At 39.3% G+C, this 21566-nt stretch overlaps 1 protein-coding gene across 1 annotated transcript in view; it reads right to left on the bottom strand.

Moving 5' to 3' along the window:
• Window positions 1-21155, bottom strand: part of asic4b (acid-sensing (proton-gated) ion channel family member 4b) — a 58067-nt gene extending 36912 nt beyond the window's left edge. Inside the window, exon 1 of the mRNA XM_053498469.1 lies at window positions 20254-21155. Coding sequence (XP_053354444.1) covers window positions 20254-20832 — 579 coding nt within the window. The 5' untranslated portion in view covers window positions 20833-21155. The remainder of the gene's footprint in view (window positions 1-20253) is intronic.
• Between the last annotated feature and the right edge of the window lie 411 nt (window positions 21156-21566).

A 21566-nucleotide genomic window follows, 5' to 3' on the forward strand; every position in this document is an offset into this window, starting at 1 on the left:
CCTGTGTCCTTACTGTGACTCAGAGTGTTATTGTATTTTTACTTTTTATGTTTCTTTCCTAGCATGTATAAGTGTGTTTGTGTGTGTGTGTGTGTGTGTGTGTGTGTGTGTATTCTTTGACCTCAACACCTTTTAACACAACAATATCAATTCACTCCAGCACATTCTGACACGTTTTTCTGCACTGAATCACACCAGAGAGTGAGATGTATCTATGCTGCAGGGAATAAATCTGTGTCATTCTGACACTGACCACAACACTTTGCAGCATTACAAAACAATGTCACGCACTGTCAAGATCAGCCAATCAATCGTGACGTCTCAGAAATGAGAGGTTAGAGGTTATGAGGGATGTCAACAAGTCTGTCAGAGCTTGGGGGCAAAACATGTGGGTGTTTATATGTGGGCGTTTGTGTCAGAGTGAGTGAGAGAAAGAGAGAGAGAAAGAGAGAGAGAGAGAGAGAAACTGAGGATTGAAAATCTTCCAAACTAGCAAGCTATATCAGTCTGTGTGGCATGGCGAGATCTCATATGTTTGGCATGGTGTGCATAGATGGTGATGAACATTTTGTGTGTGTGTGAATAAGACAGTGACAGCTGAGAGTTTGAAGTGAAATTCGTTTCTCCTTCAGAGAATAGCGGCACATGCTGCCTAACAGATTATTGCCGAGTTGTCAGAGGAGGAAATAGTTGAAAGCGAGTACAGATATGGGCAGAAAATCTAGAAAACAGGATATGTAGCCTAACATGATAGACAAATTCTTTGTGTTAAGGAGTAATTGGTCGAAGTGCACTCAGTCAGTCAGTCTTAGACTGGAGGAATAACACGTCTGAAGCACTGAATTCAGACATACATCATTTTTAGAAGAATTTTACTGAAACTGAGTTTCCCGAACAGTTGATTTATACTTTTATTTTGGGTGGGGTGGGGTTGTGGGGGTTGTTTTCTAAGTTGATTAAAAAGTGCGCATAATAAACCTTGCTAATGTTAACTAGCCAATATAAAGCTGATTTTGAAGAGCTAAGCTACAGTAGCTTGTGAAACTCGATATGATGAGCTAACCTGACAGAGATTGCTGATTCCTTGAGAAGATTTATTCCTAAGCCTTTGTTTCTCACACCATTTTGCGTAATCACATTTAAAACAAATCTTAGTTATAATATTTATTTTTTGAAGTTTAGTTATGACATTACTTGCATGAATTTTTGCATTGGGCTGCTGCCAAATGGTTGGGTGATTGGACCATGAGTGTGTATGAACAGCAAGTCAAGTCAATTTATTTGTATAGCATGCATGTTTAATACAACAGCAGTTAATATACCGTAAAGTACTTCCCTGTAGACCATAGATAGATAGATAGATAGATAGATAGAGTAGATTGATTAATTGATTGATTGATTGCCTGATTTGATTCTGCAAAATGCCTAGAATAAAACAAAATAAAATAAGAGAAGAAGCAAAACATAAAAAACAGAGCGTTAGAAAGTGAGTAACCAGTAGAAATCAAAACATAAACTCTGAAATGAAAAACCCTTAAAGCAGGTGCATAGATATTCCTGTGTGCAAAATAACACCAAGCAACACATTTAATGAAGAGGATTAATTTTATAAACAGTTTTAAAAACAGGGCAGTGTCTCTTAATAGCACGGTCAGTATTATCATTGGAATATATATTTTTATAATATTACAGGAATAAATACAATAAAATGACCAGTCTGTGCTTGCAACTTTTCGATGTAAAATATATAATAAATATGTAATATACATATAGTTTTTTATAAATAGTGTTTTAATATACACATACTGTATGTATATATTTGGAATCTATTGAATAAGACAGTACAACAAGCTTACACAAGCTTGGCATCTGCATTAGATGGGCAACAAAATGATATCTATATTAATATCTGTAAAGATCAGCCATAACATAAACACCATCAGGTGAGCTGAACAAAATTAATCAACAACTATACACCAGCAAACTGGTGACAGGATCATGGCACTCATGGGGACCAAAGACCAGCCTGTCTACAGTAATACCACAAGAAATGAGGATGGGTTTCCTGTTGAGTCTGGTTCCATTGTCATCTCAGGGAGTTTTTCCTTGCCACCGTAAGACTTAGCTTACTGATTAAGGACAATCGGATTATTTTATACATATTTTTTCACACATTTCGCTAATTTCTCAATTTTTTATCTTTATTCTGTAAGGCTGCTTTGCAACAAATAAGCATTGTTAAAAGAATTAGTTAAAAATTAATTGAGTTAGACTAGATTGAATTGAAAAACCAATGTAGTAAAAAAGTCCACAGATCCAAGGATCCCTTAATCCCCAGCACCTACAGGATCTGCTTCCAATGTGCCAGTGCCAGACATCACGGCCCATCCGCTGAGGCCCTGCAGAGCCACACCCCAAGGGGCACCCAAAGCTTAGAGTTAATTTTATGAGTAACCATTGTGTATTTGTATCCGGATTTAAACCCAAAGTGGGCGCAGTCAAAACCTAGCTTGATTTATGAACTTTTTTTAATTATTATTTTTATGTTGGCTTAAATAAATTTTAGTCAACTAAATAAATAAAGAATCAAAAAATCAATCTCATGATGTAACAGCACTAATAGTGTTATAGTAATAATGATAATGATAATAAATAATGAAACACAAGTAAGTATAATTCTTCGTAACTACACATGTACATGGGGATTTTACTATATTTTAATATAGTAAAATATATAATTTTAAAAATATAATTATTTCTATTTCACCACAATTATTAGCCTGTGTTTGTTTCATCGTAGCACTATGGAGGCACTGGACTTCATCTCCCATCAGCCCTGGTATGTTACAAGTATCTCATCACCTTAGACATCTTATATAGAGTGGATTGATGTACCCGACGTAACTGCCAGCAGATGCCAGCACCATATTGAATCAATAGTGAAATAACATCAGTAGATTCCATTTGAAATGTGAAATTTTTTTTATAGTTCAAGCAGTTATAAGCGTAACACTGCATTCCTTTTGATCTCAGTGAAAGTATCACAATCTAAAATGTGCTAGGCTTAGTTTATTTAAGGTAGTGTCTGCTCAATCCCTGGTTATTTAAGTTCCTGTTTTCAAAGACTATTTGTTTCTCAGTATTGCAGATAGTCTTTGTGTTTCATTCCCTGTACGTGTTCCCATATATGATTTTGAGTTGTGATGTATGCACTGTTTAATTATACAGATCTGCACCTGCATTTTCCTTCATCTCAAATTGTGTTCAGTTACATCCCTAATGCACACATCATATAATACATCCTGATTATTCAGTCAGCAGAAGAAAACCATTACATCTCTTTCTATATGAAGTTGCTTGTTTGACTAAGCCATTAGCATACAGATCATCGTATTTGCCGCAGATTTCGAACACATTTAAGATGCCATTATTGATTGATGAGTATTTGGACAAGTGTTTGATCTAGCTTCGCCAAACAATCAATCAGAAGTCAAGCTGGAATATGTGCTGTTACAGTGAAGTAGAATGCTTATGCACATCCAGGGTATTTACCCAATGCTGCTCCAGATAACACACAACTCATTAGCCACAGCATTCACCAAGGGCCGTTCAGTGAAGTGAGTGCTATTTTCATTTCCTCAGTCTTTAACTACATAATGAAGAGTCATCTACACACAAGAATGCACACACACACATCCTTTGCTACACTTGCAGTAACTAAAGCAGATTTGATTGAAAGTAGCTGGGTTGAAACTAGATGAAAGTGTTGATTGAAAGTAGCTGGGTGTGATAGGCTTTGAAGTAGGGCACCATTAGAGTGCGGTGAGATTTGCGTTATGATCCATGCTGAGCAAGGCCAAGGAGTTCTTCTCCTCGTGATCTCTCCTTCAGCCTTCATGTGCCCTGCTATTTACATGTTGCTGAGTAAGGCGCAGTGCTGCATTTGTGCCAGGACGACTTCAAAAGGCCCATAGATTTACCGCCGGTCCAGAAATATAATCTTTAAATCCCGTTAGTGTGGCCAGATTTGGCTTTGATGCTGCAGGCAATGCAATAGAGAAGCCATCATTATTAAGCCTCCTTAAACCAATGTGCAAATCTGTTTGATACCGACACAAGAACAAGCAAATAATTTGAAGCGGAAAGTCTTAAGTGGGCTTTTACAAATGCAAAGGCTTTGTCTATTGGTATATTATACAAAAAAAAGCTTTACATTTACATTGCTGTAATAAATTATCGTGCCGTCCAATGTGTAGGCTAGGATAGACTCTAAAGATGCTAAAACTCTAAAGTTGAGGATTTCATGAACTTTTTAAATAATAAAATTGTAAATATTAGGCATAAAATTGAGGCTTTGAAACCAAACAATGTAAGTTATGCAGATGTTAAACTAGCCATGTCAGATCGGAACCTAGAATACTTTACTCCCCTTGAAGAGAATGAACTAATTTCACTCATCTCTTCTGCAAATTCATCAACCTGTATATTAGATCCTGTACCGACACATTTTTTTAAACAGATCAGCAATAACAGAACCTCTGTTGAAAAATAATTTATTTCTCACTCAGCATTGGGTATGTTCTAAAATCTTTTAAATTAGCAGTTATTAAACCGATTATAAAGAAACCTGACCTTGACCCCTGTCAGCTGTCCAATTACAGGCCAATATCAAACCTCCCCTTTATCTCTAAGATTCTGGAAAAAATAGTAGCGGAGCAGCTATGCTCATATCTACATCGAAATGGCATACATGAACTGTATCAGTCAGGATTTAGGCCTCATCACAGCACAGAGACAGCACTCGGTAAACACGTTAAAGTAGTAAATGACCTCCTATTGGCCTCTGATCAAGGTTGTGTAACCATGCTTGTATTCCTTAACCTCAGTGCAGCTTTTGACACCATTGATCATAGTATTCTTCTTCACAGATTAGAAAATGTAGTAGGAATTAAGGATACAGCCCTCTCCTGGCTCAGATCCTATTTGACCGATCGGTATCAGTATGTAGACTTAAATGGGGATTATTCTGCATGTTCTCTAGTGGAGTTTGGTGTTCCACAGGGTTCAGTTTTAGGTCCACTGCTTTTTTCCCTTTACATGCTTCTTCTGGGCAACATAATCCGTAAGCATGGTATTAGTTTTCACTGTTATGATGACAACACACAGTTATGTGTCTCAGCAAAACCTGATGAGATAAACCAGCTTACTAAAGTTAAGCAATTTGTGCAGGATATAAGAAATTGGATGCTAATTAACTTCCTTCTGCTTAATCCAGATAAGACAGAAGTTCTAGTAATAGGACCGCATACAGCAAGAAGTAAGATTCGAGATCACTCTGTAACTTTAGATGGCCTTTCTGTTTCATCAAGTGTAACAGTAAAAGACATTGGTGTGATTATAGATTCCAGCCTTTCATTTAAAGCACATGTAGATAATATAACTAGGATAGCCTTCTTTCACCTCAGAAATATTGCCAAGATAAGGAATATATTGTTGCAAAACGATGCAGAAAAACTTGTTCATGCTTTTATCACCTCTACTTTGGACTATTGTAATGCCCTACTGTCTGGTTGTTCAACTAGGTGCATTCAGTTAGTCCAGAATGCAGCAGTGAGAGTCCTCACTAGAACCAGAAGATACGAGCACATCACACCTATCTTATCTTCATTTCATTGGCTCCCTGTGAAATTTCGCATTGATTTTAAAATACTACTTTTGACATATAAAGCATTAAATGGTCTCGCACCGCAGTATCTGAGTGAACTGCTAGTGTCTTACAATCCACCACGCCTACTTCGATCAAAGGATTCAGGCTGCTTATTATTATGAAAACTACAGCTGGTGGCAGAGCTTTTTCTTACAACGCCTCCGGACCTGTCTGACCCATCCTGGTGCCCCGCTTCTGGTTGGAGATCTTGTCACATGGATGCCCCGTGTGTCTCTCTGGGATGCGTCTGGTGTCTGGGGATGATTTTCTCTACCTAGAAGATGGTTCTGGCCTTGACTGATGTTGGCAGCTGTTTCTCTGAGGACTTGACCGTTCGATAGATCAGGACTGGAACTTTATACAAGTCTACCTGAGTTTTCAATAACTAACTGGACTCCATATTAACATCAATTAACATCAACTGTTATGCTGAACTGCCTGCCAACTAACACATCCCTGATCCCTGTTGAGTCTGGTTCCTCTCAAGGTTTCTTCCTACTACCATCTCAGGGAGTTTTTCCTTGCCACTGTTGCCCTCTGCTTGCTCACCAGGGACGATCCGACCATTTTGATTTATACACATATAAATTCCATATAAACTTAAATAATTATTTTGATTGTGTAAACCTGCTTTGGGACAATGGCAATTGTTAAAAGCGCTATACAAATAAAATTGAATTAAATTGAATTGAATTAAAGTTGCTAAAGTTGCTAAAGATATTACAGTATATAAAGAATATTCAGGTGCAATTGCAAGGTTACCAAATTTACAGTGGAAAAATCTTACTACAATGTCTATTAAATTTATTACAATTTCTATCATCTTTATCTTGAGGTCGACTGTGAGCCTTGTTTACCCTTAAGTCAGTTACAGATGGAGCTTTTCTTCTAAGCTTCCTTCTTCACTTCCCCACAAATCAGATTTCATCTGATTCACACTTTTGTAAACTAGCCCACTGCTCGGAGAGCTGCTTGAATAGCTAGTGAGGGGAGGCTTGTGGGTGTTTGGCGAGGTATGTAGAACCACATCTCCCTTAGAGACTCTTGTCTTTCCATAATATGCGCCTTTCTCCACTTCTGCATCACTGAACTCCTATTTATCTCAATTAGAGATATTCTTTTCAATGGTGAGATGATTATGCTTTAAGGTGCGTAACGTATCTTGCACTAAAACTTGAATTTAATTTGTTGGACATCATCCGAACTGTGGTATGTGGGTTTTGATCCAGATCGTACTGCCTCCGGTTTCATTCTCTCAGGCTGGTGATCATGTTGGCACAATATTCCTTCTGTGTCCTCTCTGTTCAGCAAGAATACACAGAGGCTGTGAAAAGTTTTTTTAAATCAGAAATTTTCTTATGGCTGTTTAGTCAAAATCATTAACGTGGTTAGGTCATAACTGAAAGCTACTAGTACTGATTACAAAGATCAGCCATGATATAAAAAAAATGTACATAATAACCACCTAGGATTTGGGTTTTCCTTGTTCTTCTTCAATCGGACTGGGATCTGGGGAGTTGGTGGTCTTGGGCTTCACCTCGGTCCCTGCAGGCATGGGTGAGCCTTGGGTGTCTGTGCTCCTGTTGCAAGTTTACTGGTATATAATTGATAATAGTGTTTGTGTGTATGTATGTCAGTGTGTGTGCTGAACACCTTTCATATTTGTGGATACTGTATATTTAATTGTGCAGAATAACTAAACACACGCAGAGTGTTGTACTGTCACCTTGCACTTCTAGGGTCTGGTTTCGATTCCTGGCCAGCCCCGATTCCCGTCTCAGTGTGCATGGAGTTTGCATGTTCTCCGTGTGCTTGGTGGGTTTCCTTTTACAGACTAAAGACCTGCAGATTAAGCTTATTGGAGTTCCCAAATTCCCCCTAGTGTGTGAATGAGTGAGTGTGTGTGCCCTGCGACGGATTGGCACCCTGTCCAGGGTATACTCCGCCTCGTGCTCTAAGTCTCCTGGGATAGGTTTCAGGTTCCCACGACCCTGAATACAGGATAAAGCGTTATAAACGATGAGTGAGTAAGTAATCTTATGCACTTATTCCATCATTACATTAGTGCCAACATCATTTCCCAACATTTTATTAAGATACCATTCATTTAGAAAGTTTTCTTAGCATGCCAGAGCCATGCTCAGACTACCTGCATCACTTCTGAACACTGGCCTCCCAGGAACTCCTTTAACGCCCCAAATATATGGAAATGGCTTGGAGCAAGGTCAGGACTGTAAGGGGATAGGGTGATAACTCCAAACTGAGTTTCTGTAACGTGCAAGTGGTGCTCGTGAATTATTGTCTGTGCACTTCCCTTAGACCCATGGTTCTCACTAGTGGGGAATATAAACATGACAGGTGGGGCGCAATGAACGGGAGGGAACTAGTGAAAAATAATAGGAAAGTACCTATTATAATTTATGCTTTTCTTTATTGACAATAAAGATCGGACACTCAAAACTAAACAATCACACGCAAAGAAATGGATCATTAATACAAGTAAATTAAAATAACATCAGAGAAAAAGTGGAACCATAGTGCAACAATAACGGTTTAACGTCGGCATGTTAATTGCAGAGGAACAATATATAAGGAAACATTCGGTATTATATATGTAATTTGATTTATTCCAACGTGTATGCTGATGTTTCTGTATTTTTGTTAAACATTAATATTTTATCAGGCAGTACTAGTCTGGCATTTCTAGTTTCCAGTGAGGCAACAAAGTTGCTTTTTGATCCTTCAGGCGCTGAACAGAAGGGAAGATCAATATCGTTCTACGCTTTTTGTTGCTGTGCGGCATTTTGCGATGATCCCTAAATCATTAGTTGCGCTGTAGAGAATAATGGTGTTTATGCTTTTAAACATGTATAATTTAAGGCGGATGTAGCTTAAAGACAATGTAGAGAGGAAATATATGTGGGTATCTTACAGTATTTGCGGGTTTATTTACGCAGCTATTGAATTCGGAGCTGCGAATATCAAACTAACTTTACCGTGGACACAAACCGGGTCAGTAGCGTGCTGTATGTAGTGAGCATAATAACGTCAATGGATACATTTGTTACATGGACCACAAAAAAGCAGGTGATTCAGCACTATCAGCCTAATCAACCAAAAAGCCAGCCGAAAGGAAAATGATGAAGTTTATGTTGCGCTTGGATTCATGGTGGTGATGGTGAGGGCAGAGGAGAGACCTGTGTGTGTTTTGTGTCTTAAACCGCTGGCAGCAGACAGCATGAGACCCAACAAAGTAGGAAGACACTTAGAGACAACACACCCCAGTCACGTTAAAAAGCCACTCGACTTCTTTGAAAGAAAGCTCTAGATAAGTGACAAAGTAAGCGTGTTATAACAATTGCATGTGTATTTTATTTGTTTTGAACTTGGTGTTATTTGATCTTATTGATTTAGAAATTAATATTTCAATAAATAGTAAACTTGGCTGATTTCATTATTATTTTGTTTACAAGTGGGGCCTGAAAATTTGCCTACCCCCTTAAGTGGGGAATGAAAGAAAATGTTTGAGAACCACTGCCTTCGACAGATGTATCTCTCTCACAAGTTTGTTGTTCTCTCACAAGTTATATGTTGATTTTCAAGGATCAGGCGTTCCACTCACTTGAATGTTCATAGGAACGATTGCAGCGGCCTCTGTCCAGCCTTCTTTAAAACATTTGCACTAATGTTTTACTGCGAGTCATCACCGTGCTGTGCTTGAAGTAAATGTGTTTTTTACGCCTTCATTCATGACAAATTTTATCACGAGTCCTGGTTTGACTTGAACGCCCCTCATAAATTGCCAATCCATTCACTTCATGTCAAAATTGATGGATTAATGAGTCAGGCTGCATTTTCTGGCAGGACTTGACTGATGTTTCACACATAGCTAACAAATGAGAAATCTAAATGGACAGTGAAAGGCAATGTTTGTCCTGGAGCATTTAAAGCTGGAGGAGTTGTTCCATTTCCCATATAAAATGAACATGTTTTGATTGTGTCAGTCAAGCTACACACTGGTGTGAATAATGATCTCATTTGTTAAGGACTTCTAGACATAAAAGCTTTGTAAAAGGAATTGTCTTTCATATTATAGTACATTTGTTATTGTAGTTGAACATCACTCTTAGTTTTTTTTTTTGTTACTATCCTAATGCTATGAAGAACATTTTGTGCAGTACAGATTACTTCAATCATCCTGCCATATTTAAACTTGCTATTGTAGTGCTGGATTTCTGGAAACAAATTTAATAATAAAACCTCAAGATAATGCATTGATTACAATGGAATAGACTTTATGTTACCCTGAGCTATAGAAGTTGCAGAGTACAGACTTCCATGTACTGTCTTGTTCATCCGTCCTGATTGGCTTGGCGGGTACCAGGACGATCATAGTGATTGGATTACCGTGGGTAAATGCCCAGAGTGAGGTTTTGTATTTCGCTGAAGTGCACTAATCTGGCCTGGGGTTCTGACCCATTTTTTTTGTCTCACTTAGAGACTTTAGAACTAATGTAAAATGGAAACACGCTTATTGGCACATGCTCTATCATGCATATGATACCATTCCCACGCTCTCAGTGTGAGTAAAGAACAGAAGGATGCAGCTGTGTTGCCTCCAAGTGTGCCAGAAATGGGTCAGAACCCCAGGCCAGATTAGTGCAACTCAGCGAAACACAAGCCCTTCCCCCCTGAGCCTAATCCAATCATTACAATCATTCCAACCTGCCGATACCTGACAAATCAATTGGAGTGATTTTCTGGGTCATCAACCCCGGAAACACCAACAGATCATGGGACTACAAGGCATCGGATGCATCCCTTCTTGCTTTTTGCTCTTCCATGCTGTTTCTACGTTCAGCCCGCTACTTATTTCTGACAGACAAATTTGAAAGACAATAAAAAGATAAAAAGTCCTCAGACTGTGACCATTTTATCCGATGGACTCTTTTGAAAAACATTAAAGAGATACATCATTTTTTCTGGAGGGTTCTTGTAAAAAAAGCTTAGTTTTAAAGGCAGAAATAATCAGTTTCTGCATCAATACCCACAAAAGAGTGGTTTTTGGTGACCAAAAAAAAAAAAAAAAAAAAACAGGGCAGTTGAAAGTTTTACATAATGTATATCGTTCACACTGGTTTGAGAACAGACAAAAGAAAAGGGAGCCGCAAAACGTCTAACAGGGAGCATTAGGCTGGGACTCCGCTGATGCATTTCTAATTTGTATATAGATGAGAAGACAGGATTTTTAGATGAGACATTTACACATGTGGCATTTACACATTTCGATCCGAAAGCAAACAAAACTCAGTTCAGCTTTCAGAAAATGACAAACAGGTGCATACCAGCCAGGGAGGGAGGGAGAGAAAGAGAGACAAAGAGAACATTCGAAAAAGCACAAACCTTGCTTCACTCAACATTTATGAACTGATAAAAAGAAAAACAAAAAAGTAGCAATCCTTGGCCGTTTTTAATGGCTCTTCATGACGAGAGGGTGAGATAGAAAGGTTGTGACTAAGAACAAGTGAGAGGCAGAATGACAGCATTCCAACTAAAAACACGCTTTCCAGTCTGGAGCATTTTCACAGCTGATTCATCACCAGCACACTTTGCCATCCTCGGCGTAGGCTGTGTCTCACACCACCTGTGGCTGAGGTGTTTGTGTGGCTCATAAAGCATCGGATTCATCATTAGCCCTGTGAATTCCCTCCTGATGTGCCTGACTTTTTTGTAAGATATCAGCATTCCACTTGTGAGAGTCAGTCATTGCAGTATACAGTACATCATTCTCACATGCACACACACACACACACACACACACACACACATACACACACACAGACATGCATGCATAACAAAAAAGTGTGCAGTGCCTGTCAGGCTTGTTGATGAGGAGAATCTCAAGACTTGCCGAGCTGACAGGAAGGAAATGGTAACTTAAATAACAACCCTTTACAAGCATGGTGTGCAGAAAAGCATCCCAGAATGCAGTATGTCGAGTCTCGAGGCAGCATTTGCTACAACACCCAGTTCAGATTCCATTCCTGTCAGCCAAGTATGGGAATCTGAGGCCACAATGGGAAACACTGGATGGTTAAATATCATAAAAGTCTTGAAATTTTGATATATAGCATAAATGAGCAGGTGTACAAAGGCACAACGTACACTGATGCTGTGATGTGTACTCTTCTGACGACCCAACCACCTGCTGCACCAGGGTCAAGCATCAAATGACTTCTCTTCCTGAATATACTGTCAGGATTGAGCCAGAATTAGGAGTAGAAAGAGTTGTCAGAAAACTTGCCAGTTTGTGATTAAACAGTCACCTTGCTTTCACTTTCACGCACATACAGTACAGCTCATATCTAAAATGTTAATCAAGACTTTTTTGGTAAAACAAAAAAAAAAAACTCATTTTCACTTCAATTATTTGCTTAATTTGCATAGCCTTTGCGATAGTAATGTATCCTAATTTATAAAAGATTGACAGACGTATGAAATGTACTACAAAGTGTACCTTGCTTTTACGAAGACTTTAAAATCATACCTAAAATCAGATCAGAAGTTTTTAAAATAAGATGGGGATTGGGGGGGGGGGGGGGGATGGGGATCTGCGCTGTAGATAAGACGCAGTAAAATCTGCAGATCTGCATCGAAAAGACGAGCTGTGTATCAGCATGTATCACGACTTTCCAAAAGACAGAAGATTCAGCCTGCAGCTGTTACTGTTGGATCTTATCTGTTCTCATTTTCAAGCAGTCCTGGGAAACGAAGCATTATTCAAATTACATTACATTTTCCATAAGAAACTATAGAAGTGATGTGAAAAACCAACACCTATAATTTGGTGTATACTGTGGTATTTATGATGTTTTTGTTACTTCGGGGTGTTTTAATGCAGACTATGCAATTGTATATTTTTTAAAAGAACAGAAACTCTAGTTGCAAGTGGGGTTAAATGTGACTTTATCAGGGATTTGAACTGAATCCACTTTATCTCCTGTGACTCATCTTGTCTGGCTCAGGATTTCACTCAGAATACATTTGATCAATAGCACCAGAGAGGATGTAGTTCCGAAGTAACAAATAATCTAGTCCATGTAGACTGCAATTGAGAATTCAGAAACATCAAGTACACTGTAATCGAGGTAAACATGTCAGTTCATCAGTATATATGCAGTAAGCATCCAATTAGACCGGATTGTCAAAAAGGAGCATCTGTTTCTGGGAACAGAGTGTGGAACAGAAAAGGTAGAACAGAGAAAATATATTTTCTTTCGGAGGTGCGACTTAAATATTCTGGAAAAAGATATTCTGCATTTAGTTTCACTGTAGGGTTTTTGTTGTTGTTTTTTTGGCTGCTCCTGTCAAGGGGTCAGCACAGCAGACCATCCTGTTCACACACAAGCTTGGTTTTATGGCGAATACCCTTCCTGATGCAACCCTCCCATTTTATCCAGGCTTGGGGGTTTGGGAATCAAAACCAATCCTTCTGCATGGCAGGTAAAAAAAAACCTACCTATGAGCCACCCCCTCTTTTGTTATATTGTATATTATGGGGTAAAGGAATAGTGTAACTACTCACTCTCACTCACTCATCGTCTATGCCGCTTGCTGTATTCACGGTCGGTTGGGGGGTGGGGGGTGGCTGGAGCCTATCCCAGGAGACTTAGGGCATGAGGCGGGTACAGGTGCTAATCCATACCATGGTACACACACATACACTCACTCATACACTCATTTACACACCAGTTAGCATAATCTGCATGTCTGACCTGTGGGAGGACTGTGGGAGGAAACTGGAGTACCCGGAGGAAACCCACCAAGCGGTGGGGAGAACATGCAAACTCCATGCACTCAGAGACGGGAATCGAGCTTAACCAGGAATCTAATAAGCCTATATCTGAATTTTAACAAAGTGCAAGTGGCTTAACAACAAGGTTATCCACTCTGAAACACTGCAAACTTTAAACCAGGAGTGGCCAACCCTAGTCCTCAAAAACCGTAGCCATGCATGTTTTCCAAATCCCACTGCTGATTACCTGGATCATGTGTTCAGTCAATCAGAAGCTGGAAGATACCAATTCATTTTGCCTTCCCACACTCTACCCTCATCTATGACGGTATCTTCCAGCTTCTGATCGATTGCACTCACTCGGTAAATAGCAGTAGGAAGTGCAGGGCTGTGGCTCTCGAGAACCACAGGGTTGGTCAACCCTGTCCTAGACTTTCTTTTGAACTCCGGCCAGACATAGGGAGCTGGGTTGGATCTGATTCCACCAGCCAATGATACTTAAAATTTTAGGATTAATTATTATGATTAATTATGATTATTAAGATTAATTATTATGTTATCAACTGGATCAGGTGTGGAGCATTGGAGGAAATCAAAAACTAGGCAGGAAAGTAAATAATCTCCAATAGGTTGCCAGTGCTGTATTTTCCTGTTTACTCTTATTATACACTTACTGAGACCTCTTGATATGATACATTGCTCAACCCTGATAGTGTAATTTCTTTAGATATTGAGATATATTACATTTTAGCCTGCATGCCAATATCACCAGCAGATATCACTGCCTACTGTAGGATAAAGGTGGACATTTAGCTAGTTAAATACATTAATGCAGACTAAGAGAAATGGATCAATATGAATTCCCATGGACACTGTCACTAAAAATGTCATTTGTGTCTCTGACTAGCAATTCAACGTGTTTACTATGGAGTGAATGCAAAAATGCTTGCAGTCATGAGATCCACATTCAAAACATTTACCATTTTGTCTTTCAATCATCCCTGTAACAGACAAATAATGATAAACTGTTGGCTGAAATCAACCTATGGATTTTACTAACCATATGACACAAGACCAGATAATGATGTATGTTAAGAAATCTTAAGTCATTGCATATTATGCAATTTTTGTTATCCACCACCTGTTCTTTAAAAAACTTTCGAGAATAGTGCATCTTTACGATAAGTTGATATTTACTGTATAGCTCTCTTATTAGGGAAGTTTTAATTTAGTCAAATCGAAAGGTTGTTTAAGCAGAATGTCAGCATAGTTTACATTCTGTTATTAACACATCAGTTTCTGACCTATTTCTGTCCCTACCTTGCTATTGACCTGTCACTAAGATGTCTGAGGTTGCTGCGCATTCATTTAAACCGGTGTATTTAGCCATTTGGTGCACAGGATATAACCGGACTGATTAAATAAAAAAATAGGTTGAAAAAAATTTCTAATTTAAGCTTTGAGAAAACAGCGATTTAACAATTTTTTAAAATAAATTCTAACTGAATACCATTAGTATTCATGTACGTATTCACACACATATATATATATATATATATATACACTATATTGCCAAAAGTATTTACTCCCCGTAGGATTTAATATGACGTTGGCCCACCCTTTGCAGCTGTAACAGCTTTCCACAAGGTTTAGGAGTGTGTTAATGGGAATTTTTGTCTATTCTTCCAGAAGCGCATTTGTGAGGTCAGACAGTGATTTTGAACGAGAAGGCTGACTCCGCTCTTATTCATCCCACAGGTGTTCTATCAGGTAGCAGGCCAGTCAAGTTCTTCCACACCAAAATCGCTCATCCATGTCTTTGGACCTAGCTTTTACACTGGTGCGCAGTCATGTTAAAACAGGAAGGGCCCTTCCCTAAACTGTACCCTATAAAGTTGGAAGCATGAAATTGTCCAAAATGTTTTGGTATGCTGAAGCATTAAGATTTCCTTTTACTGTAAAAGAGAAACCTCTGAAAAACAGCCCAACACCAGTTGACTTGGGCAAGCGAGCAGTCAGAGGAGCAAAAATATACAGTATATGCTCTACATAACACAAGAACATCATGTTTAACATATTTATTGTTAAATTTACCAAACATTTATTTCATGATTATGCTACCTGAGGGAAAATGGTCCCAACACAAGCGCCACCTATCGCCAGCAGGGTTTCATCTTTGACCACAAGGCTCTCTGATTACCACAAATCTCTCTATATTGTCCTAGCAGAAGAGTTACAGAGCAGAGTCTTTATGTTCAGTTTTTTTTATCAGTGTTTCTACTACCTCTTGTACGTTATCTATGTACAGTAATTAATCTACTTAGTAAAAATTGTTCTACAGTCATCCGATGCATGTAGTCCAGCGAGCAATGTGCACACACTATAATTACTTTATCGAGGTGCTATGTAGTGTAGGACCATAATGTGCATTAAATTGAAATATGTATACAATATTAAAACTTTGTAAACGCTGATAGGAAGTAAGGTTTATTGTCTTCCTCTGGTTGTTAAACCTTCCCCACAGCTATGAATAAAAAATGAATAGCCTGGACAAAAATTCTGCTTGTTCTCGATATCCAGGGATCCAGTTAGATTTGTCCATCTAACTAAATAATCCACACTTCACTGCAGTTTTGTTGCGGAAATCAGACGTCGTACTGAAAAACTATGATGTTAGCTTTATGGCTTTGCTGTCATTAACTCATTTGCAGTCGTGACAGCCTGAGGATTTTTGGTCGGCGCTATGTTGCTCTCAGGTGAATACACGCGCCATGTTAGATCTATAACATATGTGCTAGTCTGAGCACGTGATAGGTGATTAGTTAAATCTAGATGGGATGCGTACCAGGACAGAGCCATCCATTACAGCCACAGCTTAGGAGGGCTTTGATTAATGTTTTACATGACTATCACTAATTTATGCAGCTCCGCTACGGAAAAATCAAACGCGCAAAATCGTTACCGCGCCAAAAGACAGCGGCTGGACTGAGAGCTGATCCATGTTTCGAGCTTCTGGTGACCTTCAGGGGGTTAGCTTGTTGCTTCTGTTTGTTTCCCAGCTTGTTGTTGTGGAGTCATTATTTGCAGAAGAGATTGCCGTGAACACACAAGCACGCACAAACACAATGCACAAACAACAGTACACCTTGTACACGTTCATCCACAGGCTGATAAATGTGGACACCAGCATTACAAGCACATACGAGACGCTTCAACTTCTACAAAATCTCAACTGGTTTTAAAGCTTAATATCAAACGCGATCTCATAATCACTTGACCCCTCTGATGTCTGTTTAACTTCTCAGTGGATTAGAGGATTGGAGTTTCTATTTAGTTAAAGTAATAAAATGAAATAAAAACATGGGAGCACACTTTAAGGCAAACCTTTCTGGCCTTACCTTAAGTGATATTAAGTTATATTAAGTGCAGATGTGCCAGTGCACTACATACTGTACTGTATATACTTACTCCAGAGTGGCCACCAGGCGTGTGGAGAAAGAGATCAGTAATAGAGAGAGAGAGAGAGATTAACTAAACTGCAACAAATCTCTCTGTTCATACACACACATCAGAGCTTCAGATTTCAGTGGTTGCGTTGTTATAATATTCATTAAAGGATGGAAAAACTAAACCAAGGTAACATAAGTATGTCCCTAATCACACTCACTCTTTCATCACCAGTACCGGTTTATTGTGTATTCAGGGTCGCGGGGGGGCCTGGAGCCTATCCCATAAGACTTAGGGCATGAGGCGGGGTACACCCTGGATGGGGTGCCTATCCATTGCAGGCCACACACACACATGGGCAATTTGGGAACACCAATTAGAGGAAACTGGAGTACCTGGAGGAAACCCACTAAGCACAGGGAGAACATGCAAACTTCATGCCCACAGACCCCGAGACGAGAATCAAATCCAGATCCTGGAGGTGCTAACCTCTCCATCACCTGTACTGCATAGTATTTTCATATATACTGTGGAATCTCAGATTGCGAGTAACCCGGTTTGTGAGCATTCCGCAAGACGAGAAAATATTTTACATAAATTTTGACTTGAAAAACAAGCGCGCCTTGATTTATAAGTACCAAGCATCATCGAGTGTCACGTGATCACAACTGAGCCAATGATACTTATCTCTTGCACGCTGCGTAATTGTGGGTAATTATCTCCACTGCTCTGTCTTAATGCGTGTCTCTTACTTGTATAGTCAACATCTGTGCGCATGTGTACTGTTTACTATAACACTGTGACCACATGTCTTTTATTTTGTGTTTGTATATGTGTCTGTGTGTGAAAGTTGCCCTTTAACATGCACATGTTTTTTTATAACACGTGTGTGCACGCATGTTAAGCAAAAGCAATTCTCTTTAAAGAGGTTAAAGATCCAGTTTCTCTCTCTCTGTCAGCCTGCAAGGATTCCGGTAGTGTTTGTTCATTTGTCATTGGATAGCGTGCCCATTAGTGTGTGTGAAAGTCGTCCTGCACAATAGTCCTCCCCCCTCTCAAATAAGAGAGGAGTTAGGGAGTCATTCCTCCTCTTGTCTTACTTTAGCTTCACACACACAATTTATTCCTTTAATTTACGAATGTTTTGATATACAAGCTACTTCCGGAGCGACTTATGCTCGCAATTCAAGATTTCACTGTATGTATCTCCTTGAGCAAAGCATTTTAGCTCATGTTCCTCCCAGTCTGCCACTATACAAGCTACTATCTCTGCTACTGTGATTAGACTGTTTAATCAAAACTGCAAGGTTATCAAAAAAGCCTTGAAAGAAATAATAAATAAATAAAATGGCAGGAATATTATAAGAGCATCTTGGAAAGAAGAGGTGTCCTCTGCCCATTTGAAGGTCTTCACATTCCGATCATGTTCAAACAAATGTAATCCTGAAAGATGTCTTCGGGAGGATTTACGAATAACAGACACAAAATGTCACGCACATGGTTTCATGGAATGTAGCTGAATTGAACATCGCATCCAAACAAGCAATGAAAAATGAAACCCTCGTGTCGCCCTAATCCTGAGAGAGCACAGGAGAAAAACAGACTATAACACACACATGCACCTAAAGGCATCTGCAGTGAAATGTGTTGTTTTTCTAAAAGGAAAGGAAGCAGACATACGGTGCACACAGGGCCATAAACAAGATTCAAGCCTTACGCTTTCTTAAACTTTGGGTTGTGCTATTAATTGTAATGCAACAATTTTTTGTTGTCGCTTGTTGTAATTGCAGTGATGCCATTTTCCTTATTTAGTGCTTGTTATTGAAGACGAATGAATGAATCTAACAAGAAGTACAATGTAAGGATAATGAATAAATAAATAAATAAATAAATAAATAAATAAAATTTTAAAGATTTAATTTTAGCCAAACCGACCTCATATTAAGTCTCAAACCTAAAAAAATATATATTAACAAGTGAATATATCTTGAATTTATTCAAATAAAAAAAATTATTATTAATATTATTCTCAATATTTTTAAGCATGAATATATTGTTAAAAAAATTTTCTGAAAGGAATGCCTAAACTTTTAGCTTTAAAAACTGAAACTTTATAAAATGTGTTTAGAAATAGGCAAAATAATTTTTCCTAACAGTATGATATGACTTTTTGCAGTGTAGGTGTATACTTAAAAAAAAAAAAAAAAAAAACTTCAACTATTGAAATACTAATCTAGTCCACAACCTTTAGGGAATACTCATGGTTGAGGGGGGAAAAGCATCTTTTAATGAAAGGTATTCTCAGGACAGGTGAAAAAAAAAAAAAAGCTATATTTGCAGCAATTGTACCACACATTCCTACTGTATCTTAAAGACTGCGCTGAAGTGCCTTCTTGGTCTAAGCTGATTTAGTTGATGCAAGAATCATGTCTCCTGTCCATCTCCTGCATATTTCATCTGTTCTGTGGCCAAAATTGTGTTCTTCATGAGGTAACAAAAAGAGGAAGAGACAGAGACAGGCGATGAGGAGTTGAGTAAAGAAGAGCAGACAGGAAAAGCACTGGGATTGTAATACAGCTTCTATCATTCTTTGATTTTATCTATATATTTATGAACATGTTTCATACCAAGAACAAGATTACAATGCCGCACAGATAAAGACATTACAATGGGCTTCAGACAGAACTAGCATCACACAGCACTTAATTATATACGCTAATAATATACAGTAAACACAACATTTTTTAATCCAATCCGATTCATTTTTGATCTAATGAAATCCATAGCTTAACTAAAAAAATAAATTTAGCAGTAAAAGTGTAATTTCTTTAGATTTTAAACCATAATGACGCAAAACACAACACTTCATGAATGAATTTATCTGTTATATCATTTTCACTAGAAAAGTTAATCGTACTATATACAGCAGCCCTATTGCTTTTACTCAAGTTTGTTTGACCAAGTTATTCAAGCCTAAAGTCCGGCTCTTTAGCAACAGGTTTTGATCTTTGGAGATACCTGTGATGCAAGTCATCACCTCTTTAAATAGGTGCATTACTCTTGACTATGTATACCAAATTAAAAAGCTTACACCTTTTATGATAGCCAAGTTAATCAACAAGCGCTGTTATGTCATTCAAATGTTCAACTGTTAATCAAGAAGATTCGCATGTCAATATTGTAACTATCTGTGCCAAAAGATCCAGAATCCAGTACTGAAAGCCACCACCCAACAAGAACATCACATATAATCAGCTAGTACCACAACCACTCACCAAAGCCAAATGGAAGACTGCATACTTACCACTCTAAAGTCATTTGCCGAGCAGTTTTGTCCGCTAAAGTTGCAGCTTTTGAGCATCTCATCGAGCTGGTGGCCCGTGCGCTGGAAGATGTCCAGCATGTCAGGCGGTGGGTACTGCAGCTCACCTGGTCGGTGGCCACCACGGCTTTTCGGCGGCAACCCGGTCATGTTAGCCAGGTGGTAAATGTCAGCATCAGTAAGTGCAGAGAAACGGAAGCGGTTGACGTTGCACAGGGTGATGGCGGGGAAAGTGAGCTCACGTCGGTTTTCCTCGTTCAACGCGGCCACATGAGGGTGCTCCAGGTAAGTACCTGTGCTGCGTGATGCTTGATATAGGAAAAGCATCAGTGATGCCAGCAGGGCCAGTGCCCACACTGTCCGCCTCATGCTTGCCCGGCCCGATGTTGATGACCCCATCACCTGGGCCAAGCCATGCAGGGAGGAAGAGCTGGCGAAAGCAGCCAGGTCAGCCATGCCTGCCCCTTTGTCCATGGTGTGGCTGCCACCTCCTTTGGATGGGGTCGCTTTGGCCTCATCTCCCTCTGCAAACTTGATTTTGCACACAAACTCGATGGGCATGTGGGCCGCCAGGGCTTTTACTCTTCCAGTGTCCCTTAGAATTGCTTGTCGGTCTTACTCTTCAAGTTTTTCACTTGCTAGAGAACACTTCCTACTACTTCTCTGCCCTTGCACACTTTTTCTCGTCTATTTTTTTTCCAGCTGGCTTCCCCCGCTTCCTTACACAACTCCTGTCTGTTTTAACACTTTCTTCTTTTCTGTGCTCTCTTTTCCTCCATCCTTCGTGTTTATTCTGGTCTACTCTCTGTTTCCAAAAGTCAAACTGAAGCAGTGGTCCTTCAAACTCCAGCAAATGAGAAGCACAAGAGTCCTCCAGTGGTGAAGAAAAGCGGAGCAGGGTGAGCGAAGAGAAGGGAAAGAGGAGAGGCTCAGTGCTGTATGCTCCAGAGTGTGAGTGAGTCGCTGCTTTGCTTGTCAACTCAGCTCCACATCTCTCTCTCTCTCTCTCTCTCTCTCTCTCTTCGACTCCTCTCTGCCTCTGACGTAGCTGATGCCCAAAGTCCTCTCACACGCATTTTCACCAAGAGAGAGTGAGAGAGTGGAAAAGAGAGAAAGAAACACACACATAGTTGAGAGAGATAGTCAGTCTGTAGACTAGCCACACAGTCTAAGCCTAGCAAACCAGTGCAAAGTGAAAAACTCCTCGCAACGACCTGATGCAGGAGAGAGGAGGGAGGAGAGAAAGGTGCAGAGAAGAAAGCAAGAAAGTAGAGAAAGGAAGAGACGATAAGAAA

The sequence above is a fragment of the Clarias gariepinus genome, chromosome 6 (genome assembly GCF_024256425.1).
Source record: "Clarias gariepinus isolate MV-2021 ecotype Netherlands chromosome 6, CGAR_prim_01v2, whole genome shotgun sequence".
Lineage (NCBI taxonomy): Eukaryota > Metazoa > Chordata > Actinopteri > Siluriformes > Clariidae > Clarias > Clarias gariepinus.